The sequence below is a fragment of the Sciurus carolinensis genome, chromosome 3 (assembly GCF_902686445.1).
Source record: "Sciurus carolinensis chromosome 3, mSciCar1.2, whole genome shotgun sequence".
Classification (NCBI taxonomy): Eukaryota; Metazoa; Chordata; class Mammalia; order Rodentia; family Sciuridae; genus Sciurus; species Sciurus carolinensis.
In genome coordinates this window covers 176701347-176726693 of record NC_062215.1, presented here as the reverse complement: position 1 = coordinate 176726693, position 25347 = coordinate 176701347, and the positions used below count along the sequence as shown (strand labels likewise).

At 43.6% G+C, this 25347-nt stretch overlaps 1 protein-coding gene across 4 annotated transcripts in view; it reads right to left on the bottom strand.

Annotated features, from left to right (window-relative positions):
* Atg16l1 (autophagy related 16 like 1) overlaps window positions 1–14607 on the bottom strand; it is a 37262-nt gene extending 22655 nt beyond the window's left edge. For 3 of the 4 annotated variants that reach the window (XM_047544474.1, XM_047544475.1, XM_047544476.1), the window contains exons 1-6: window positions 14333–14607; window positions 10005–10098; window positions 5469–5574; window positions 4444–4517; window positions 3497–3748; window positions 30–95 (exon numbers count right to left, since the gene is read on the bottom strand). In XM_047544474.1, coding sequence (XP_047400430.1) covers window positions 30–95; window positions 3497–3748; window positions 4444–4517; window positions 5469–5574; window positions 10005–10098; window positions 14333–14447 — 707 coding nt within the window. In that variant the 5' untranslated portion in view covers window positions 14448–14607. Of the gene's footprint in view, window positions 1–29; window positions 96–3496; window positions 3749–4443; window positions 4518–5468; window positions 5575–7821; window positions 7983–10004; window positions 10099–14332 lie in introns of those variants that run through there. The other variant, XM_047544477.1, reaches the window with a different exon arrangement.
* Window positions 14608–25347: the final 10740 nt, after the last annotated feature.

Genomic DNA, 25347 nt, shown 5'->3' with positions numbered 1-25347 from the left:
ATAGTTTTGATTGTTTTTTCTCTACTTACTGTTCAACTGGTAGTGGTTCCTTTGCTGCTTCGGCAAGCTCTTTCTGCAGCCGGGCTTGCCGTCTCCTGTTTAAAAAAAACTTATCGTTTATGTCTGCATGAGGAAAACATGGAGGCTTCACTTGCAATAAACTACTAGTGCTGACAGCACATTTGAACATTCAGTGTATGCAAAACAACAGTTAGCCCGGGCTAAGACACCAAAGTCTCAATTTCAACACACACACACACTCCATTATAAAGGATTTCAGAGGAATGCCTGGAGGAGAGATCATGTTACAAGAGAAAGCAGGTGAACTAGCAAGGAAGGTCACCTGCTGGGGCCAGGGCCTCTCAGGACAGAGGGCACTTCAGGTTTACTGAGGGCTGATCAGGGCCACAACTTAGCTTTCTGCAGCAGTCTTAGACAGTACTATATTAAGACACCCACAGCATGAACAATAATAGTAAAGACTGACTTAGGACTTACTTGTACTTGGCACGGTTTAATCATCTTATGGATCAATTAATTAAATTCTTCTAATACCTTTTGAGGTAAGTACAGTTGTCCCCCAGTATCTGTGTGGGATTGGTTCCAGGACAACCCTCCCACCCCCATGGATACAATAATCCGGAGATGCTCAAGTCCCTTGTACCAAATGGTACAGTATGTACAGAGAACTTAGGCACATCGTCCCATATACTATAAATCATCTTTAGATATTTATGATACCTAATACAATGTAAATGCTATGAAAATAGTTGGCATATTCTACAGGTTAGGATATAGACAAGAATAAAGGGTCTTCATGTGCTCAGCACAAACCCACATTTTTTCCTTGAGCAGTGTGGGTGTTGAGGCTGTGATTCTGAGGGCTAACTACTGTTACTTTCACTGTACAGACGGGGCAAGGGAGGTATAATGAAACTCGACTGTCAAAGTGTAGATAACTTTAATCGACGAAGGCTAACGATAGAAGCCGTGGCTGTGGCTAACTTGGAATGTGAAATAGCCTCACTTATCCCGCCCACCCCCTAACTCCAGCTAAACCTGAGAGCCTCGTTCTCCCTGCCTTGGCAATTTTAATCATCTGTGAATGCCCCCAAACTGGAACTCCAGACCTGATTTGAGCTCCAATCAATACTCTGCTAGAATTTCTTTTAGGCCTTACCCACAGTGCCAGATTCTTCAACTGGGAAAAGTCCTATAAGTGGCCTATCAGAATCTTGGGATGAGATTAAGGTGTAGCTTGAAAAAGCACATTATACTATGCTCTTCATTAGGATGAAAATTAAGTCTCACGGGAAAAATTATAATATATACAATTTACCAAAGACTCCTTAGCTGGCTGGGAGAAAACCAGAATCTGGATGTAGAGTGAGTCATGCTGCTCTAAGTTGTAGCACCTGCTGGTAGACCATCTAAAACCTACTCCTTTCTCTACCTTCATGTCCCCATCCTGTCAAGAGGCGAAAAACTGACAAGGAAAAAAGAACAGCACCTGAGCCGGGCCTTCATCAGTGGGGCTGACAGGACAGGTATTCCCCTGGTAGTTCAGATGACCCCTGGGTGCATCTTAAAGCATTAGCAGCTACTGAGCCCAACTGTGGGGACGTGGTCTACTACAGGACGTAGAGCAGGAAGAGCTTGCCATCACAACCCAATTCAACAAAAGCTGCTTGAAGTCGGGAAACGTCAGGGGATTAGCAAAAAGCAGGCAACAGAGGGAAGGCTTTCAGGGATTCTGACTCCCTAGGCCCCACACTTGCAGTCAGAAGACCACACTCCAAGGGCATAATCCTTGGAAGTCATTTTAAGGGGAGGAAGAAGGAACAAGGGCAGACATATTATAGTCTTGTTAAAGTTAGCAGCACTCTCAGTGTGGCACTCAGGGCTTTCTCCCTCCAACAGATCCTCAGTGATGGTGATCATGGCACCTGGCAGCACTGTCCACCCTTCGACCCTCACAACCCTCACACTGCCTAAGAACACCATGCTATAAGCCAACTATCTTACAGTAAATGTGAGGCAGAAATGATACAAGGACTCCTCATTTTTTCATAGTAGAAACTTCAGCATGTTAGAAAACATAGAAGCAGAAAATGAGAAAGCAAAACATCATCTCACCACCAAAACCAAACATCACTAACAGTACAATTTCTTCTAGTCTTTAAGTGCATACAAAGTGCCGTATGAATATAGTCTGTTTCATTCAACATATTTCATTTTCCAGTTATATCACTATATTTTAGGCATCAAGTATCCTTAAAATATACAACCTTAGATCGCTTTATAAATTCCACTGCATGAACATTTCACAGTTTAAATGTTCCCCAAGGGATGCACGAACTTTTTCACTACTGACGGAAAATATGCCATCACAAACTATTTGTCAAAAAGTCCCACTGCTTCCTTAGGATAAAGTCCAACAAGTCCAGAATGGCAGGACCCTCCTTATTCCAAAGAGCCCTCCAGGAGACAACGGCACCGCACGATCAGCAGTATTCCTGCCTCTTAACACCCCTTTCTCTGGCATTTACTGACCACAGCAAGTCTGCTTCTATGAACCACCTAGGCTTTGTGCTCCTCTTACTGACTCTGTTACAGATATTTAAGGGAGCATTCTGGTTCACTGTTTTAGTGTCTTTGATGTTGAGAAACCTACCAAATTTTGGATAGCCACCCTGTTTTACGTTTGAAAAGTCCTCTAAGACTTCTATTCAGGAACTCTTCATAAAATAAACAGCAGATAGTCCCTCAAATTTTCTAACTTGACCTCTAAGGCTTTGGTTTTAACTGCCTTTCCCATCTAAATGGATTTATTATGTGATGGGGCACATGCTCAAAGTCATTCCTTAGGATTCTTCCTATAATCCTCCTTCTAGAAGTAGAATAACCTTTTTAAATTCTGAACTACTGATATGGGGATTTCAGAAGAATGTTGTAATCTACCGGGCTGTGTGAATAGTGTATCAGCTTAGTTTTCTTCGCTTTTCTAGGTGAATCATACTCTCCTCCCAGCTTTCCCATGATGTGTTACAGGATTGGTGCCAAAAATTATTGAACTGGTTGGTCAGAACACATCTGGATAGGATTTCTCTAAGAGTTGTCTTGCTGGTTTGAATGGGAACATACGTAAGGCAGTGTAGACCTTGACCATGGATGTATTAGACTTGGTAGTAGAGGTCAGGCTTCTAAAAACCTTCATTTCTACTACACAGATGCAAATTCCGACCATGAAGGGTGGGAACATTTCCTGGCTGTCTGTCAGAAGGCCTCCACCCTGCCCTTCTGGGAGGTATTCTGTGGCTCCATACTAAGAGTCCTTAAAAGTGCAAATTCCTTTTAGTCTATTACTATTGGTGATTTTGTTAGTGTTTCTGTTCTGCACAGGACAGCTATACCCCACACCCCACCCACCCATTGTTTTCTTTTTAAAGAACTAGGTTCTGTTTTGCTGAAAATGGACACCACTGTCTATGCCCACCTGGAATCCTTTTCGTTCTCTGCATTAAGGCGGTTGGCTTCCTGGGCTTTCTCGGCCATCCACCTGGTGACCAGCTCCTGGTTCTCTTCAGTAGTTTTCCTCAGTTTCTCCTCCAAGGCAGTAAAAGTGATCTGCAGGGCATCGTATTCGTCCTTCAGGGTCTGGTTGGCTACCTCGAGGTCCTGAAGCTTGCTGCGTAGGTCTAGGCACTCAGTCTCCAGGTCAGAGATAGTTTGCAAACATTCTGCAATTCTGAAAGCATGCCATCAGAAAAGGAAAGGGCCTCGGCCAGAGCCCTACACCGAAGCCAGAGGACACAGGCAAGCCAAGTATGTGAGCTTGGGCCAGCGGTGGAACATGGGCCACACACCAGGCCTGGAGCAATGGTGTGGAGGACAATCCAATTAGGAAACACCCAAGGCAAGGTTCCTCGTGCCCACAAATGACTAGTAACAGAAGCTCTGTGGAAAGCAGGATTTGAGGGAAGAAAAACTTTAGGTGCTTACAAGGTATTATTGTGAGGCTCCCTAGCTCTATGGTGCTAGGACTCTAACTCCCTGTTTTTCTTGTTCCTGATCAAAAATGGTCCTGCTAACTAACACATCAGCCATGAATCCCAATGGTCAGGCTCTCAGTATAGCCCCAGCTCCACCATAGGAAGACACCAAAATCCACATAAGGCCACCATGAGAGGACTATAAATGCCTATGGGACACTTGCAAGGGACAGTTACTTCCCTGGGAAGATGCTGGGACTCCTGGGGCCTGAGGGCATTGAACTTGCCTTTCCTTTGCACAGAAAAGGGGCCCAGGTTGCATTCACTGCAATGAGACACCTGCTGGATGCAGTGTGGCTACCACTGGTTACTGGCCCCATTCAAAGAAGTACAGCAAAACACAACATGTGAACCAATCACCAAACCCCGAGGAGGAAAGGTTTCTACTCACTTTGCTTCATTCATCTGCATCTCCCTGTCCTTCTGCTGCATTTGGTTGTTCAGGTCAATCACCAACTGAGCTAACTGGGAGATAGAGAACACTCTCAAAAGTCACTCTAATGGGGGGTGGGAGGGGTTAGTGTTGGGGTTGGAGTTGGGTTTAGGGAGGGGGGGCAGGAATGGAGGAAGGAAGGACTGTATAGAGGGAGGGGAGGGATGGGAAGGATGGGGGGAAGGGAAAAAAATGGCAGAATGAATCAAACAACATTACCCTATGTAAATTTATGATTACACAAACGGTATGCCTTTACGCCATGTACAGGCAGAGAAACAACATGTATCCCATTTGTTTACAATAAAAAAAAAAAAAAGTCACTCTAAAAAAGAATCTCACTTGAAAAATAAATAGTGAGTGACTGTTCGCTTAATTTTTAATAAAGAAAGGTGTTTGTGGGGTTGGGTAAATGTATCAAGAAAGGGAGTGAATGGCAAAGAGAGCATGTGGGATGTGCCTAGGAACTCTCTGCTGCTTGCTCCCTTCAAAGGGAGATGTGGATGGACTGGACGTGCTCCAGGTGACTGCCACGTTCTTGCTGAGAATACCTGTCTATCCCCGACCTCACAGTCAACTCAGCGGAACTGATGGTAAACAATCTTCTCTCATCTGGAACTCTGCACTGATGACCCTCCAGGGTAAACACAACTAGGACTCCACCCCTTCTAAGAACTCTAACATTTTGAAGTTCACACTCAAAAGTTTCATGAAGGTGTTGAAAGACCTCTGGTGAACCAGACTATAAGCCCCTTGTTGTTGAGAGCTTTCTCACTTGTGCTGCTCCCACCACTGCTGAAGCATGGTAACTGGATGGTCTGACTGGCTCACCTCGTCACCAAGGACCCGCCCTTCCTGCTGTTTCCCCACTCTTTGATGCCCAGTTTAGCTAGACTGCTGCTAATTCCCAGTGAAGTGGCTGTCTTCCCGTCTCCCCCACTGGACCCTTACAGAGAGGACAGAACAGGAGGAGTCATCTTTACCTCCCCACGTTTCTTGTGCAATTCCGTTAGTTCTTCCTGGTGTTTAATCCTCAGTTGAGCCATTTCTTGTAGTTGACTGTCATTCCATGAGCCATCATGTCCAGGACTAATCACCACCAGCCAAATCAAGAAAATACGCAAAAAAAGGTGGATGGGGGGAATCAAACCTCAACCCTCTGCAATTAGGCAATGGAACAATAACCCCAGAATTTCAAACATGTACACATCGAGCTAGCTAAGAAACCATTTTGGTGTTCCCAGCAGTGGCAATTATGAGCAACTAGTAAGTGGAAAGTAGAGGTCGTGAGACACATGGTACAGCAAACCAAACACCCCAGGCCACAACCAGTCAGGTCAAGAATAAAGACCAGGCTCCTGAACAAAGTGCAGGTAAACACAGAGCAGCCAACCAGCCCACTCACTGCCAAGTGTGTGAGTGGCAGTCATGTGTCAGGTACTGCTGGTGCTGAGAAGACAGGGACTACACAGCTCTGCTCTTGCAGCTGACAACCAATTGAGTAGATACACAATAAAGAAAATTTGTGAAGTCAAGAGCCATGTGCTACAAAGGAAACACAAGTAGGCTCCTGTTGCATATAAGGTAATTAACAAGTGGCTTCTCTGAGGTGACAAGATTAGAGACCAGAAAGAAGTGAGGAACAAGCCATGTGGCCCCAAGAGAAGGGCTCTCTCAGTAGAAGGTAGGGCAAGCTTGAGAGGAAGCACAGGGTCAGTGTACTGGGGGGAAAGGTGACAGCCCAGGGGCTGAGAGACAGAGGAGCTAAGGTCAAGGAGAAGGTAGGGAGATCCTGCCAAATCTCCTCAGCCCCTGAGGATGGTGGTGTTCACAGACCACTGATGGTTCTGAGCAGACTGTGGAAGGGCAGGGGCAGAAACAGAGAGACCCATCAGCAGGCTATGAGTCTCACACTATGGTGGCAGCAGGGAGGTGGGGAGATGTGGTCAGGTTCCAAATTCATTTTGAGGAGAGTGTACAGGACTTAGGACATGCCTTGGAACTGGAAGTGGGGTGTGAAAGACAGGAGTCAAGGATGATCAAGGCCTTTGACTTGAGCAACTGGTAAAGGGCAGGTGCCTGTCTACTGAAATGGCAAGACTGTGGGTGCAGCAGGTATGGGGAAGGCCTGAAGAGATCAGCTGTGGAAATCCGTGTGAATATGTCAAATAGAAGGATCCCAGAATCTGAACCTCTGGAGAGGCCTAAGCTGAAGGTTTACACAAATAAGTCAGCAAGCGCATGTTCCTGAAGCCTCAGAAATGAGTTTAGATCAAGAGTGAATTCAGTTCTGAAAACTTTGCAAATTATTTGCACAATCTCAAAAAAGCAGACTACGAAAAAAGAAAAATGTTGAGATGTCCTACATCATAAAGGTCAGAGTGTAAAGAGATAAGGGAAGCCAATCAGTTAACTACAGTTAGCTGCAGACAAAAAAACCAAAAGTCTCATTTTATTATTAAGTCGAAAGTCCTTGGCCAAGAGCTTTGTTGTCTTATATAACAGTTTCCCAAATCTTTTCTCTAGAATGGCAGCTCCTGGAAAGGGGCCTTGAAACCCTGACTTAAAATTCCATCACAGCAGACCCCAGGACACCATGCGCTGCTCACAAATAAGCTTTCTGGACTGTGAACCCCAACCAGCCCAAAGCGACGACGTCTCCTCAGCACTACCTTCCTATCCAGAGCTCTCCCAGGGTGCATACCATGCAGGTGCAGGGCTTTCATCCTCCTCAAAACTGAAGTCTTTTTATTTCAGAAATTCCCTGGCCTCAAGAGTTTTGGTTTAACAAAAAACTAGAATTTTGCAATTATGTTCAGGAGGAGGGTCTGGGCTGAAACTACAGAGAAGCATTACCAGACCACACTGAGTAGGTGAATCCAATGCGCAAGGAAAGCTCACAGAAGGAAGACAAAGATACCCACATCTGAAGGGACAGTGGAGAGCAGCCTCCTCCATATGACCTGTGACATAATGAAAAGGAGGGAAGGAAGCAGTACAACAACCCTAACTTCACCCTCCATCTCTACATGAATGTCTGGGGCACATTTAAGCAAGAATGAATGACTCACCCTTTGAGGTGACCTGGCACTTCACTACATTAGCCCATGGAGAACCATGAGATTAGACACTGCATGAAACCATCTTGAATTAGGAAGACCAATTAGGAAGTATGTACTAAATCCCCTCATTTAAAGGCAAAGCAATATGGACTATGTGAAGCATAACATGTGGTCCTTTGTTCCCAGGAACTGGCATTCTAGAAAGAAAGATTTGTGAAATAAAAACAAAGTAAGAGAACCAAGTTTTTGGTTAAAGACTTCCTATTTTACTCACAATAAAACAAGCTCACAGGTGATGGGAATGCTGCTCTTACACAGAGCCTCAGAGTAGCGGGGAGAGCAGCGGTACTCAGACTTTGGAGGTCATCGGAATCACCCACAGGGTTTCTTAACTAATTTTGGTCCCATCATCCCAGATGTGGAACACCTGTAAAACTTAAATATAGCATGCGATAATCATGTAATTTAAAAATAAGAAAACTGTAATTGTAATAACACTGACATGAATATAATGCTATATATGAAGTCTAGATTATAATTTCCAACCTATTTTACAGCTCCTGTGTCAGTTTTCTTGTTGAAAACTTGGGACTTATACAAATTACTGAATCCACCACTAAAATTTCTTTATAGTATGTTGGGGGTAGGGCCAAGAATCTTTATTTTTAGTCAGGTACACTGACATCCACCTGTAATCTCAGCAACTCAGAAGGCTGGGCGGGAGGATGGTAAGTTTGAGGCCGGCCTCGGCAACTTAGCAAGACCCTGACTCAAAATTAAAAAAAAAAAAAAAAAAAAAAAAAAAAAGGGGGGGAGGGTGGCTAGGGATGTATCACAGAGTTCAATCCCCAGTGCCAAAATCCCCTATTTCTTGACAAGTTCCCAGATGGTGCTGCTGATCCAGGAACCACACTCAGAAAATACTGTCGGGCTCGAGTCAGGCTCTTGCCTCCAGGCAGGAAGATGAGAACGCTCGTGAGGAGCGTCACTGTACGCTGATGTAGAGAGCACAGAGATTCTTGTTTAATTAGAACGAGACAGGCAGGACCCATGGAGAGACAGAGGCATGGGGAAGGAAACCACCCAGGCACCCCCATCTTCTCTGAGTATCTTTAACACATTGCCTCGCAAACACCCCTTTGAGCTGGTCTCCTACCACAGTAGATTCTGGTTTCCTCATCTCTGCATCCTAACGCCTGGTTCATACCACAGTCATGAAAGCCTAAAGTGAACAGACTCTTCATAGTCCAGAACAATAGGAAGAGGCAGATGGCAAAATGAACGTAAACTGAGGGACAGAAGTGAGAGACCGTGGGGCAAAGAACCTAGGACACTAATTGGATAAATGGAGGGGAAAGATATCAAGGAAAAAAGGAACCACATATGACTCAGGGAAAACAAGGACACATTAATAGGAATAAGATAATCAGGAGAATAGGACAGATGTATTATAATGTTTGTGGGAAAAGACTTCCAATAAATCGACTATCCAGTGAAATTCAGCCAAAAGAATTATCAGATATTTATTTACATTGTAACTAATAGCCTACTTACTGGACCAAATCATCTATTCTTTGGGATTTTTCCCACTGTCACCTCTCAGGAGACCATCTTGACAGATGAAGAAACATGGGTGGCAGGCAACTACTCAGCAGATTCCCAATAAGGCCACACCCACCACTTAGAAAAAACCAACCCCCCCTTAAATATCCAGCTTTGTTTTCACAATAGCCAAGTGTTAACCAATGAGTAAAGCAATAGATAAATATTATGGGCACTGTTCCCACAACAAATGTGCAAACATCATGGAAAGAGAACAGTAAGACTTTAGAATAAGCACATTTAAGCTGCATTAATAAAGTATGACTTTGATTTTTTGACCATGATCCTCAATCATGAGTAAACATATCAAACACGAAAATAAACATGTATATTTAACACAAACATGCATATTTAACACAATAGGACAAACACTTTCTCTTAAAATACACTGAAGAAACAAAAGCTTGTCGCAACCTGCTGATTTGATTTCACAAGCTAACACCGAAAACATTAGGTTAACAAGGATCAAACAGGCCTGCACTGTATAAAAGGCAATTTGTGCTTATTTGCCAGTCAATCCTGTATTAACAAAAGTTGTGTAAATCTATTCAGAAATATTCACTTGCTTCTAAGTATTCCTGGGTTAGAAGATAACCTGACCTAGGGTTACCACGGGAACCTGCCTTGAGAAACTTCTGCAGCTGAGAGCATTGTACTGATAAGCCTTCTAGGTATGTACAGATCTTTTAAACAATGGTTTTAGTTATTTGGTTTTAGCAGTTCTTATTTGAAAGGAGATGACAAAAACTGGAGAATAGAAGAAAATAGTACTTGATTTGCTTTTAGAAAAGTGACAACTGAACTGAGACAAATGCTAAGTGAGAATGAAACAAATAAAGGTCAGTTTCAAAATACCTTATTTCATGCCTGTTTGGTACATCGTGCTTTTCAGCTTGTAGTTTCTGGGCCAACACTGAATGAAGGTCTGACTTTTCCAGTAACTTGTTATCTGTATGTACAAGAAATAGTCCAGAAATTAAGTTATTTATTATGCTATATTTATACTTCATATCTTATAAAACTTGGGACCAAAAAAAAAAAAAAAAAAAAAGACTTGGTTAGGTATCGTTATTAGGTGTCGAAGTGTGAGTGTGAGGTCCTCATTATCATCTACTGTAACAATCATATAAAATCTAGGAACATACATTCCTGGATGCTTCTTGACCTAACTTGGGCAAGTGAGCTACAGTAATCCATGGATACACACCTGCAGAATGTCATCCCTATTACAGGGAGTCAAAATGGTCATCTTCCAAAGTTAACTATTTTTACCTCAGAAGTTAAAACACCAAATGGTGAAGTGAAATGCTATGCATCAGCTGGGCACAGTGGTGCACACCTGTGATCTAGGAGACTCAGGAGGCTGAGGCAAGAGGATCATGAGTTCAAAGCCAGCCTCAACAACTTAGCAAGGGCCCTAAGCAACTTGTACGACCCTGATTCAAAAAAAAAATTAAAATTTAAAAACAAAGAAACAAAACAAAAAAAAAACAGGGCTAGAATGTGGCTTAGTGGTTAAGTGTTCCAGGGTTCAATCCCAGGTACCAAAAAAAAAAAAAAAAAAAAAAGCTATGCACCTGTAAGTAATACAGAAGAACAAGCACTTGAATTTGGCAAATATGAGTTTTTAGATCAGATCACTACGAATACAAACACAAATGACGAAGTCCAGATCTAATGTGGTCAATTATAAAAAATTCCAGAGAAGGGTCTAGGGTTGTGGCTCAGTGGTAGAGCACTTGCCTAACACACGTGAGGCCCTGGGTTCGATCCTCAGCACCACATAAAAATAAAAGTTTAAAAAAAAAAAAAAAAAGGCTCAGAGAATGACTCATTTTCATGGATGGTTTCAGAGGTAGTGACATTTGAGTTAGGGCTGAAGGAAGATGGAATAGCATAATTTTCTGATAAGTAGTTGAAAATAAAGGTTGGAGCCAACATATGAAAGAGTAGGATAAGAAATTTACAGACTTTTCATACTGACAATAAGAGTTTGTAAAAGCAGGTGGTTATATGAACAGAATGAGGGGGCACTACAGGAGGGTGAGGAAGGAGTGATCCCTTTTCTACCCATTGGAGGGTCAGGGCCTACATCCCTATTATAAAAAAGAGATTAACAAAAGTACATTAAATTTATTAACATGGAGATACACGAATATGTAGTAGAAGGGGCCATATGATAGAAGCTTAAAATGCTTCCTCATGGGGGTGAGAAATGGAGAAGAGGAATAGTCTTATACAGATGTCTCCCAGGTAATCTCTAGATAAAAGCCTGTCTGGGTGTGGGTATTCTGTCCTAGTTATTCTGATGAGATTCCTCAGGAGGGAGCTTAAAACAATCTAATTTCTTTTGGAAGTTTTCTCAGCTTGATAAGAGAGCCCCTCCCTGTGCTTGGGGGAGAAAACCAGGAAGATAAGGAAGACCTGGATTCTGAGACTGTTTCTTTAGCTCAGCAAGTCAAAGTGCTACTCTCTGGCGAGTCTGAAGCAGACCATGAAACTGACCATGGAAATCTTGTAGAGCAGCTACAACTGAAGGAGGTGACTACAACCCTGTAAGACCTGAGATAAAAAAAATGCTCCAGAACAAAACTTTGACAGGACTTATACTAGTGACCCTTCCTGTTAAAAGAGCTTCTCTCTCCTTTGAAGAATCTTGAGTCTAGTTTCTCCCTGATACCTGAAAATGGAACTCCTGGGAAGAAACAAGAGACACCTTTCTTCCCTTATGCTGGTTGAACAGATCAGTTGAACAGGGAAGTGATTCCACCCTTGGAGAACACCAAGAAAGGTTTAAAATCCAGTGCTCAAAGGGCTCTAAAAAGATCTTCAAAATGTTCCATCAAAACTGGGTACTCTGTGATAATCTCTGGTTTTTCAAAGGACATGAGGTGCTGTTTACCAGGCACATACCTGTAATTCCAGGGACTAGGGAGGTTGAGGCAAGAGAATATAAGTTAAAGGCCAGCCTTAGCAACACTGTCTCAAAATAAAAAAGGCCGGAATGTAGCTGAGTGGTAGATGCCCCTGGATTCAATTCCCAGACTATAAAAATAAAAAAATAAATAAAAAATAAAAAAAGATAGGAGGTATCCAAGAGGGCTTCTTCACAAAGGTTTCTTTCACTACAAAGGCTAGAAATCAGGGAAGTCTCCCCCCACAGCTTCTATCATCTTTCTTTTCAAGCTCTGGCAGGGATTAAACAAGGAATTCCAGGCTGATGAAGGGTGAGAATTTAACTGGCTTGGGAAAGGTGGGAGTAGAGGCATACTGGTTTTGTACAGTCCAGCTGGAAAAATTCTCCCCAGATGTCAATCCTCCAGCTTAAAGAGAAGATCCGACTAGTCAAGGCTGTCTCACTCTTCTGCCTCCTGCTAATTTCTTATCTCTTTCTCTTCCCGGAGCCCCACAGGCAGGCATATCCATTATTCTAGTGCTGATTAAAGTCGTGCTCTCTCCATCTCTAATCTCTTATTCTGACTGCTCTATATTCTCCCTCCCCCATCACCACATCCATTTTTGAAGTGCAGAAAAACATTCCACTGATGTCTATGGGATTACAAGCACCTTACATTTATACATTATACAGATGGCTTTCAAAGCACTTAAACAAAGCACTGTTTTTATGAAGCAGCAGAGCAGGCTTCATCCCTACTTTATAGATACAGCAAATCAGACTCAGAAAAGTTAACTGAAAAAGTAAGGGCCTCTGACCCAACTATTGTATTACCTTTTAAAGAAAAAGCATTCAACCAAGACCCAAGGACTAAAGTTACATGACCTGTGAGAATCATGCTGAGTCGAGGGGCTTCTTCTTATGCTTCTGAAATAGTCTACTCTCCCAGGGCCTCTAAGAGTGTAAGGAATATTAAAATGACAGTGGCACAGCATTACCCTTTTGGAGGACAGAGACAGGGAATGGGCAATAAAAAGCCATTTCTGGGGAGTTCCAGCAAGAAAAACATATGCAAAAGTCAAGGACCATGTACAAATAGAGAAACAACATGTATCCCATTTGTTCACAAAAAAAAAAAAAAAAAAAAGTAAAGGACCTCCAGCCTAAATGTGAATCCAGCCCCACCATTAATCTGCTGTGCAACCCCAAATAATTGTTTTATTATTGGCCTTAGTTTTCTCAGGTGTAAAAAAGAGCAACTGTAAAAGCTGCTCCACGGAATTTTGGAGAAGATGTCAATTATTCACCACAGTACTCAAACTTGTCTGCACACCAGAATAACTTGGGAAGCATCCAGAAACGCTGATACCAACTGGGTGTGGTGGCCTGTAATCCCTGCCACTGGGGAGGTTAAGGCAGAACTGCAAATTGCAAATTCAAGGACAGCCTGGGTAACTTAGCAAGACACTATCTCAAAATGTGTGCTCTAGCACAGCAATGGGGGGGGGGGGCACTTGCCTAGCACGGGTGAAGCACTGGGTTCAAACCTCAACACCAAAGAAACTCCAGATACACCTGCTTTTTCTACCTCCATTTACTCTGATTTAGTTGATCTGGGGCGTGGCTTGGGCTTTGCATTTTTAAAGATTCCCCAGGTGATCCTAATTGCAGTTGCCCTTGAAAACCACCGATTTAGCACACTCCGAATTCAATAACCGGCAACTTCTTTTATTCTGAATCCCATCATCAATGTAACTCAGGGTCACTTCAGGCCAGCGGACCAAGGAGTGGCTGCTTCTTCCCCCAAACATGTCAAGTAAGTTGTGGCAACTCGGGGAGGAGGGGTAAGGAACAGTTCATTAGGACGTGTTTAAGAGCGAAAGGACTTTTGTACCCTTAAATGGCAAGGGGTGGCGGTGAAGAGATCCACATTCACGCAGGCGGCTTTCCCCGCTAAGGAAAGAGCACCGAGGCGGAGCAAGGGCAAAGGACCCTCAGAAATCAAAGCACACGCTCTACGACACTGGGCGGCGACGCTGATGCCTCGCGTTCGCGCTGGAAGTCGCTCACCGCCCGTCTCGCCAGCGCGACCTCCTGAACGAGGAGCTTCTGGAGCCTACCTGCCAGTGCGCCTGCCCACAAAGCAGGCACGAGTTGGCAGGGACCCTCCGCCCTAACCCCAAGAGAGAAACGAGGGGAGAAAAGACCTAAAGGAGGCGGGCGGCGCCGGGGCGCGGGCCCCGCCGGACCCGCCCGCCCGCCTCCCGGCCCGCGCCGCGCTGCTCACACTGCAGGATGATCTCCTCGAACGACTGCCTCTGCAGCCGGTCCCGGCGCCTCAGCTCCTCCGCAATGTGGCGCTTCCAACGGGGGAAGTCGGCAGCGCGGAGGCCCGAAGACATGTCGCACGTTGCCCCGGCGCCTCAGCGCCGCCGATCCCAGCGGAGGCAGGCGGCCGCAGCCCGCGGCATAAGGCGAACAGCCGGCGCGGAAAAGCGAGCAGCCCCTGAGATCAGATTCACACTCAGGCCACCCCCGAGGCCATCTGGGACGGTCTTCCGGTTCCCGCCGGAAATGGTTTAGTGAGGCCGGAAGACCCTCCTCCTCGCCCTACGTCTCACGCCAGACGCAGGCACGCGGCCCGTGCCGTCCGGGACGCTCGCTAGTGACGCCAGCCCGAAACCGGAAGTGTCGGGGCGCCGAGGCGGCCGCTGGGAGGCGTCCCGGCCACGCAGGAGACTCATCGCTGGTGGAAAAGAGACCGGAAGAGGTCGCTTTTGCCCGCCGGTTGTTTCCTTTATGACGTTTACATTTTTAGTATGTTCTTTCTTGATCTATCCCCTTTTTATTTTCTCAGTTTACAAACAGAAGTAGGGGGCCACTGCTGAGTAGTTGTAGATGAGTAACAACCTCCCTATACCTCGGTTTCTAATCTGTTAAGTGGGGACATTAATGATACCGACCACGAAGAGTTATGGTGCAGATTAAAAGGGAAAATCTTAAAAAAAAAAAAAAAAAAAAAAAAGGAAAATGTGTCTCATGCAATTAGCACTGTGCCTGGTACATGGCAAGCCTACATTTACTTAGACATCAGGTACCTTCCGAGGACTGTCTCCTTTACAGGGGCATCCTACTGACCGTAAAAACAGGCTTTATTTTGCAGTGGAAAAGTGGAATGCAAACAGGAACTGAGGAAGGATGTGAATAGTATATCAGAGGTCGTGTTAATCATTAAAATCCTAGTAATGAGGACCTACAAGTAAATGGGTCCTTTGAAGGTAATCTAATAATGCCTGAACATGTTGAAAGAGGAGATGGAAGATGCACAGGCTTTTAAGAAGATGACATCTGTCAGCAAACTCAGTAAATAGAAAACCTGGATCTATGACAATGCCTGAACTCCCATTGCCTTTAATAGGTGAATGAATTTACTGCATGAAATTGGAACTGGACAGTAGGCCAGAGGAGAGGAAAGGAATGCAAGAGACTGTCTTCCAGTGCAGCTCAAGTCTGTAGGAAGTCCTTTCCAGATAAGAAAACCTCCCCTCTCCCGTGTAGTAGAGGAGGATGACTGTATTCTACAGCTATATCATTAAAGATATTTCATTAGCAGTCACTGTGGCATGACCTGAAGTCATTGGAAGAACCTCTGAAAACCAGAAAAAGAAATGACTTTCTTACTACAGATATGCAGCCACATCAATGTTTATAGCAGCTCAGTTCACGATAGCTAGATCGTGGAACCAACCTAGATGCCTTTCAATAGATGAATGGATAAAGATATTTGGTATACATACACAATGGAATATTACTCAGTCATAAAGAAGAATAAAATTACAACATTTGCAGGTAAATGGATGGAGCTGGAGAAAATCATGCTAAGTGAGATAAGCCAATCCCAAAACCCCAAAGGCCAAATGTTTTCTCTAATGAGTAGATGCTGATACATAATCTGTGGCTGTGGGGGTAAGGGAAGAATGAAGGAACTCCAATGTGTAGAGGGAAATGAGGGGAGGGGGCAGGGGAAAGGAAAGATGGTGGAATGAGACATCATTATACTACTTACAGGTATGATTACATGAATGGTATGACTCTACATCATGTACAACCAGAGAAATGAAAAATTGTAGTGCGTTTGTGTACAGTGAATCAAAATGCATTCTGCTCTCATGTATAACTGAATAGAACAATTTAGAAAAATTAAAAAGTAGATAGGGATTCTGAAAGAAGTCAGGAGCATTGAAACAGTTATGAAAAAAAATTTTTTTTTGCAGTATTGAGAATTAAACCCAGGGGTGTGCTACCACTGAACTAATCCTCAACCCTCCACTTTTTAAAATTTTAAGACATGTTCTCCCTAAATAACCAAGGCTGGCCTCAAACTTGTGATCCTCTTGCTTCAGCCTCCTGAGTCACTGGGATTATAGGTGTGTGCTACTGTGCCCAGTTGAAAATATTGTTTAACAATAAATGTGATGTAGGAAAAAAAATGACTTTCTTCTACCCTGCAGAAAATGAAGACGCACATTCTGGATGTCACTGTGAAAGTCTCCAAATGTTACAGTGTCACCAATATCAAAAGAGCTTAGTATCACATAGAATAAGATTTTGATAGTGGAGCTGGGCACAGCGGGGTGCTCACCTGTAATCCCAGTGGCTCAGGAGGCTGAGGCAGGAGGATTGAAAATTCAAAGCCAGCCTCAGCAATTTAGTGAGACTGTAAGCAACTTAGTGAGACCCTGTTTCAAAAAATAAGTAAAATAGACTGGGGGTATGGATCAGTGGTTAAGAGTCTCTGATTTAACCCCTGGTACAAAAAAAAAAAAATTAACAGGGGAGTATGCTACTTTTCCTGATAAGATTATGATCAAAATGCTTATAAATTTGTCAGGTGCTATAATCCCAGTGGTTTGGGAGGCTGAGATGGAAGTTCAAGGCTAACTTCAGGAATTTGGTGAGGCCCTAGGCAACTTAGTGCGACCCTGTCTCTAAATAAAAAATAAAAAGGGCTGGGGATGTGGATCAGTGGTAAAGCACCTATAGCTTAAATCCTCAGTACCAAAAAAAAAAAAAAAAAAAAAAAAAGTTTTAAAATTTGCCCAACCAGCAGTTCCCCTTGGAAGTTATGCCAAGAAATATTTGGATACATGTCCATATACAAAAATGTTCATTACAGGCCTGGGGATGTGACCCAGTGGTAGAGTGCTTGCTTAGCCCGGCATTCCATCAGCACCACCACCAAAAGAAAGGTCACCACAGCATTCTTATTAATAGTAGACATTAAGAGATTGTTTAAATTGCTGTGTTTTGTCAAAAATTGTTCATAGTAAAAGTAACATATAATATAAATTTGATTTATGTAAAACAAGTGTTCATAGCTCTTCATAAACAGTAAATATTTGTTGACCAAATGGATAATTTCTAAACTGGGATACTAAACTCTGCTAGATCAGCTGTCTTCCACTTTAACACACAGCTCTGCCATACTGAGCCCTCTTCCTTCCTGCTACTTGCGTGCTCCCCGCTGCAGGTCCTTTGGATTTACTCTGTGTTGTGCACACTCTTCCTTTCTGACTTCTCTAAGAGAATTCCCTTGGGTGAGTTCCCACCTCAGTAGTTAGCTTCCTCACAGCTTACAGATAGCAGGCCTCTTCAGCGAGAGCAGGTCTCCCTCTCACATGTATACCCCTCTCCTCTCTTCTTTTGCTACACGGGAGATTGAACCCAGGGCCTGTGCATGCTAGGCAAGCACTCCACTCCCAAGCTACACCCCCAGCCCTTTTTATTCTGAGATAGGGGCTCATTAAGTTGCTCACACTGGCCTTAAATTTGAGATCCTCCTCCCCTAGCCTCCCAAATAGCTGGGATTACAGGCATATGCCACCACGCCTGACTCTGTGCCTCTCCTTCATAGCATTTATCATATTTGCAGTTTCACATGTATTTGTATCATGCAATACACATGTGTAAGGTTTGTCTCATATGATTAGACTGTAAACTCCATGAGCAAGAGCTGTTTGTATTTTTGCTCATTATTGTTTCTCCTGCAAGGGCATGAAACTTTTAAAGTATCAGGTGCTCAGTAAATATAGTTTTATTAATTAATAGACTATGCAGAGATGGTAATAGGTTGTCTCTGGGCAATGGAATTGCTGGTGTTTTTGTTTATATGTGTATCTTATATACATTTTCTGATTGGTGGGCATTACATGATTATTAGGTTTTTAAGAAAAAGCTCTAGTAATGAACATGTATTTATTGATAAAACCATACATTTGGCAAGGCACTAGGCTGTGTGGGAGAGAACTAATAAGCAGGAACAGTTCTGCGGTGCTATGAGCCTGCACTCTTCTATTTTGCATATTATTTTGCATTGGATTCACATACAGGCAGTTTGATTCTAGTATCTCCGCCCTGAGCCACTCTATCATCCAGTCTCAGCTACAGTTCATAAAACAGAATTTGTGCATGTGTGTGTGTTGCTGGGGCTGGAACCCAGGGTCTCAGGCATGCTAAGCAAGTGCTACCACTGAGCTACATCCACCAGCCCCAAAACAGAGAATAATCTTGAACAATGTCCTCTCATTCCCATGAGCCTGGAGTGAGGGCATTCTGGTGAAGAGCAAAGGCAGTGATGGGGAGGCCTCAGGTGTGTCCCAGGCCCCAAGGGGATGGCTAGACTGGGAATGAGTAACGGGAAGGAGAGGAATTAAGGTTGTCTGAATATTCTGGTGACAGGTAATGGCTGTAAAGAGCGTTTATGTGTTCTGGTAAGTGTCTACAGGACTCAGCATGCTTTACTGGGAAGCAGCCTCTGTGAAATGGATCATGGCTGCCTATAATGGATATAAGATAAATATGAACTATCCCAAGATTCTTGCAGCAAAACGTTATTTAGCACAAATTTGCTCACAGGAACTGTGGAAGAGGTATCACTTTTTGAAGAATTTTCTTCGTGGAAGGTCTAGTTTTATTGGAACAAAGCTCCACTAGCTTTAGCATAAGGGCTTTTTTTTTTTTTTTTTTTTTTTTTTTTTTTTTTTTGTACTGAGATTGAACCCAGGGGTGCTTAACTTAACTGCTGAGCCACACCTCCAGCCCTTTTTTATATTTTTGTTTAGAGACAGGGTCTCAGTGAGTTGCTTAAGGCCTCATTAAGTTGCTGAGGCTGGCTTTGAACTTGCGATCTTCCTGCCTCAGCCTCTGGATCCACTGGGATCACAGGTGTGTACCACCCCGCCTGGCACCATAATGGCATTTTCATTGCTAAAAGCTTCTGGTAGGTTCTTGCCTTGCACATCAATGTCTCGCATCTCATCTGTGAGACCTTCTAGCTACTCTGCAATTTGGAGGCATTCCAGGTCCAACCTTTAGAGGACTGTCCTGTTTACTCTTCCTTGCCTTTTGTCTTTCAATCAGCAAGTAAAAACCAGTCCAATCCCAGTATGGATCCACATAGGGTTGGGCATCTTGAGGCAGACAAAGACATCCCAGGCTTCCTCCCTGGCCTCAGGAGCTCCCTCTAGGAAGGAGATCCTGACATGGGGTTTATGGAGGTGGGGAACATAAGGCACAAAGGCTGGGCAGAAGGCAGAAGGTACCAAGCCGCTTCGCCTCTCTTTTGGTCCTCTTTTTTTTTTTTAAATATATTATTTCCTGTTTTGTAATTTGCCTTAATATTTATTTCCACTCCTCTAAGTTCTTCCCAAATTCATATCACTAAAAGTGAAAATAAACTAAGTTAGCCTGTTACTGTGTTAGCTGTCTACTGTGTAAACCTAGTAGCTATGAGAGTAAACTGAAGAAAAGAAAACAACCTACATGGGTTTTTAGACATATGGATGATCTCTCCAATGTGGCATTTCAAATTTTTTTTTAGTTGTAGTTGGACACAATACCTTTATTTAATTAATTTATTTTTTTATTTATTTTTACTTGGTGCTGAGGATTGAACCCGGTGCCTCACACATGCTAGGCAAGCACTCTGCCACTGAGCTACAATCAGAGCCCCATGTGGCATTATTATATGACAGTAAGGATGTTCCCTTAAGGGCATATATCACTTTTTCACCCCTTGGTTTTTCCTTGCTTAGTGTTACTGCTTTTCATACACATGCATACTGCACGAAATTTTCATTATAAAAAAATCTCTGTGCTGGCTGGGGGTGTAGCTCAATGGTACAGCACTTGCCTAACATAGCCCTTAGTTTGATCCCCAGCACCACAAAACAATAAAATAATCTCTGTGCATGTAGATTAAATCATGTGTAGGTCATTTCATCCATCACATATACATTTTGACTTCCAGATTTCATATTTTGAAAATGAGTGACTGACGTCCAAGCATTGCAGTAACATGCCTTAGAGGAGAGCCAGGCCACTAGGCTGTCATCTCCTGTGTACATTAGCGGCCCAGTATCTGGAATGCATTGGCCCTGAGGATTCCACATGGGAACATCATACCTGCTGTGTGTGTGTAGCTCTCTCCTTTGGTTTATTTCTTTAAGGAGATGATAACATTTCTCATAGGCATATGCCTTTGCCATTATGAATAGTTAACATTTATTGAGTGATTTTTTTTTTTTTTCATGCCAGGCACTGGGTTCTAATGGATCAATTTAATTCTTACAACACTGTGATAGAGGTGCTATTAACCTTTCCTTCTTTTCGGATGAGGAAACAGACACAGAGGTCAATTGATATCTAAGGTCAGAGTTGGTGAGCTCACAGCTGGAATGCAGTCAAAGTTGCCTGCTGCTAGAACTCACCCGTTGAACCGTGCTGTGACTGGGTGCCAGGCTGTCTTTTCTAAGGTTGGGTTGGTATGAAATGTTAGACTGCTTTGGATGATAAGCGGCCCCAATGCAGTATGTGCTGCTTTAAGGGAGAGGTTGGTTATTGCCTGAACTCTGCATAGACCTGGATGTGGCTGGACCCCAGGAATCCCTGCAACCATGATTCAGAGTCGTCAGAATGTTTAACCCTTGGCATCCGCTTCCCTTCAGATATTGCTGCTGCTTTTTCCTTTCACTTTGTGACCCAGCTTCCCCACCGCCAGTTCTTCCATAATCATAATGAAAAAGTGACTTCTTCAACAACTCCTAAGTACAAGCAAGCAGCCAAACAGAGCTGGTCCCTCTGTGTCAGGGACCAAGAAGTTCTCATTCTGAGAACATGCTCCAATCTTAATTCCCAGGAGAGGACTCTGATGATAGACAACCAGGTGCCCATGCCTCAGAGCCAGTGTGGCAAGGGGTGGGCCACTCTTCCAGAAGAGCTCCCATTGCATGGAGGGGAAGGGGTAGTGTTCCCAGCAGGGACATGGAGAACACACCTTGGGTTGGACTACCCAGCACCCCTTCCCCTGTTCTTCTGGTAAGAGATTCTGCCCTCTGGGCTACATTCATTCTATTTCCCTGCTCTTTCTTGCAAAAAGTTGATCCCAGGAGTGGTAATCCTTCCCCATCCTCTGTGGGAATTTGAAATGGACCCAAGAGAGGAATCCTCTTTTTTCTTGGTCATGAGACATGAGTGATAGGGATCAGACAGAAGTGTGCAGTGGGGACATGAAGCTAAGGGAATGGTTTATAAACTGTGCCCACTATCTTGACCCCCACATGCTTTCTTCTTCCTTTTTTAAGCAATTTACCTGCAGCCTTCCTTGGATTAAGTGGACAGGATATGTTGTGTTCCTCAGCAAACTACCCATTATCTGCAGGAGAAATGCTGACCCAAAATATGAATAAGAAGAATACAGGAGCTGGGGAGATAGCTCAGTTGGTAGAGTGCTTGCCTTGCAAGCACAAGGCCCTGGGTTCAATCCCCAGCACCACACACACACACACACAAAAAAACAAAAAAAAGGAAGAATACAGGTTATCTTGAAGTGGGGGTGGGGGACCTTGTGACCCTTACACAGACAAGATCCAGAACTCAGAGAGATAAGGATAATTCCCTCTAGCCATAAAATCTGCAAGAACAGTTTCCAATTAGAACTGTTCATTATGGGCTAAAATAACCTAGAGTTGTCTTGTGCAATGGGACCTTGAAAGTTTGATGTCATCCTTCTGTCAGTCAAAAGTCAAGAGGTAGACCAGGGTGGGTCTCTGGAAACGTCCTGGGACCCCCTAATACAGCTGGAGGGAAGGAGAGGTGTGCTATCCTTCTCCTCTGAGCGAACCCACTCTCTCCCTTGAGAGTTCCCCCTTTCCCCCTTTCCTACGCCTTCTAGCAAACTCATGCCCAGTACTCTAAGTGATGTGTCTGGAATCTTTCTGGCCTGATGGCAAGAATCAGGGTGAAGAGGGGACCTCCTTGGCTGCCTCAGCTCGGCAGCACAGCTCCTGCCTGGTAACTTGAGGATACATGTCCAGATCTGCTAGAGGCCATGTCCTGAGTCTCATGAAAAGGCCAGTCTGAAGGAAATGGAGCAACCCCACCAGGAGAAGCAGAGATGAGAAATTCAGGGTCCTGATCAAGCTTTGTCTCCAGCTGTTCCTGAGACTGGTTAGGGCTTCAACCAGTGCATTTCCACATTTCACTTAAGCTGGGGTTTTGTTTTTTAGTTTTAGTTTTAGTTTTTCAGTACTGGGGATAGAACCCAGGGCCTTCCACATGCTAGGAAAGCTACCACTGAGCTACATTCCGAGTCCTTACTTATTTATTCATTATTTTTGTAGCACTGAGATTGAACCTAGAGGGTCCCTACCACTGAACCACAACCCCAGCCCTTTTTAAATTTTATTTTGAAACCGGGTCTCTCAAAGTTGCCCAGGCTGGCCTTGAACTTACGATTCTCCTGTATCAGACTCTCTTTTACAACGAAACCTGGCTTCAGAACTTCATAGTAGTATTTGTTGGTTTGAGAAATTTTGAATAAAAAAAAGCTATAACCCAAAAGGTACAATCAGAACTATGAGAATAGACCTAGAATATTAGAAAATACTGTTGGTGCCATATGATGGAACTATTTTCTCTTTTCGCCCTAAACAGAAAGTGAAGGGACACCATTTCAAAAAGCACCATTGGGATGACTCATGAGATATTTATAACTTTGCAGGGTGTCTATCCAACACTGCACTCTCACGTGGTCGAACTAGAAAGTGTGGAGCAGTGGGATTGGATTCTGATTCAGCAAACAAATATTTAAATATTGTTGTCATGAGATAGAGTTTTTTGCTCAGGTATAAACTTGAAATTTTGTCCTTAAAACGACTTAAAAATGAAACAGGATCCAAGATGGCGGACTAGAGAGAGGCTGCGTTCCTTGTCGCTCTATAACTCTGGTTTCAAGCACAGGATATCTGTTTCTTGGTAAGGCAGTTTTTGCTGCTTATCGATCCCCTGCTGTTTACCCCATTTGTCTGCTGTGACCACCTGCAGTCTGCCAGCATATCAACGTGTTTTTTGAGTGCAGATTGCTCACTTTCAGGCGCCTATCATCCACCATTTGCCTGCCTCTCGCCTGTCCATTGCCTGCCTTACTCCTATCCATCACCCAACCCACGAGGTTCACCTCCCCATCGTCCCACAACAGTCAGCAAACTGATCACTGACTGCCAGTGGAGCACCAGCTGCCTGCTGTTGCCTGGAAGTTCTCTGTCACAGTACCTGCAGGTTTGATTACACGTGGCTGCCGCCATTTTGAGACAACAGCCAGGCCCCATAGGACCCCTGGCCAGACTGACTGAGCCCCATCTCCAGGATCCCTCAGACCAATCGATCACTCCCTGCCTCTGGGGCCCTCACATCGACTGCTCCCTGCCACCAGGACCCCCAGACCAACTGACTGCGCCCTATCACCGGGACCCCAGACCGACTGCAACTGGCCTCCAGGATCCCATAACCACACCAAACACACCCGACCTCTAGGACCCCTGCCTGACCAACCGCATCCCGCCTTCAGCACCTTCTGCTGACCACAGCCACACCCTGAGCTGCAGCTCCCCATTTGCCAACACATTTCAAAGCCAGAGTGGCCATCTTGGATAATCCTGGAAGCCACAACTCCGATCTTTAGGTGGGGCAAAACCCATCCTGAGATGCCTGCTGGAGGCTTGAAGCTCATTGTCAGGTACCTCTCATGCGTCAGGCTACTGAACTCTGGGAGGTTTCATTACTATATGACTGTTATAATGTAGATTTTCTTTTTTCTCCTTATAGAAAAAATTTAAGTTTTTATTTCTTTACTTTTCTTGCTCTCTTTTCCTTTTGTTTACCTATTCCCTCAGAGTCTCTTTCTCCCTCTTTTGCATGCTAACATCCAGTTTCTTTTGATTACACTCTCACCCTTTCTATTATCTAGAACTTCTGTATATTCTTTTCTTATCCCATTAACAGCCACATTCTACATCCCTCTGCATCCTCTTTGTCCTCCATTTGAAACTGCAGACCTTATTGCAAATCTGTTTGTTTTACTGAAGATAATATTTGAACTCATTCTGTTTATTATGACAACTTTGTTATTGTCCTCATAGGAGCTATTTAGTCTAGGATTGCATAGTGTCTGAATTGGGCACTGCTAATATTGATCTCCCCTTAAAGAAAGGGTTTTGGAAACCTATAGGGCCACTATAAGCCTATAGGGGGAAATCTGTAATACCCCAGATCTGCACTGCTAGAGGGAAAGATACATGAACAACATGAAAAAATAAGGGAAGAAAATGATCCAAACAAATCTAGATTCTATATTAATAGAATCCAATGACAGTGTGTTAGAAGAAATGTCAGAAAAGGACTTCAGATTATACATGATTAAGATGATTCACGAAGCAAAGGATGAGATAAGAGAGCAAGTGCAGGCAATGAATGATAATACCAATAAGCTGAAAGAGCAACTGCAGGACACAAAAGATCATTTCAACAGAGAGATAGAGATTCTCAAAAAAAACCAAACAGAAATCCTTGAAATGAAGGAAACAATAAACCAAATAAAAAACTCAATGGAAAGCATCACCAAAAGACTAGACCACTTGGAAGACAGAACCTCAGACAATGAAGACAAAATATTTAATCTTGAAAATAAAGTTGCCCAAACAGAGAAGATGGTAAGAAATCATGAACAGAATCTCCAAGAACTATGGGACATCATGAAAAGACCAAATTTAAGAATTATTGGGATTGAGGAAGGCACAGAGATACAAACCAAAGGAATGAACAACCTATTCAATGAAATAATATCAGAAAATTTCCCAAGCCTGAAGAATGAAATGGAAAATCAAATATAAGAGGCTTACGGAACACCAAATGCACAAAATCACAACAGATCCACACCAAGGCACAGTATAATGAAAATGCCTAACA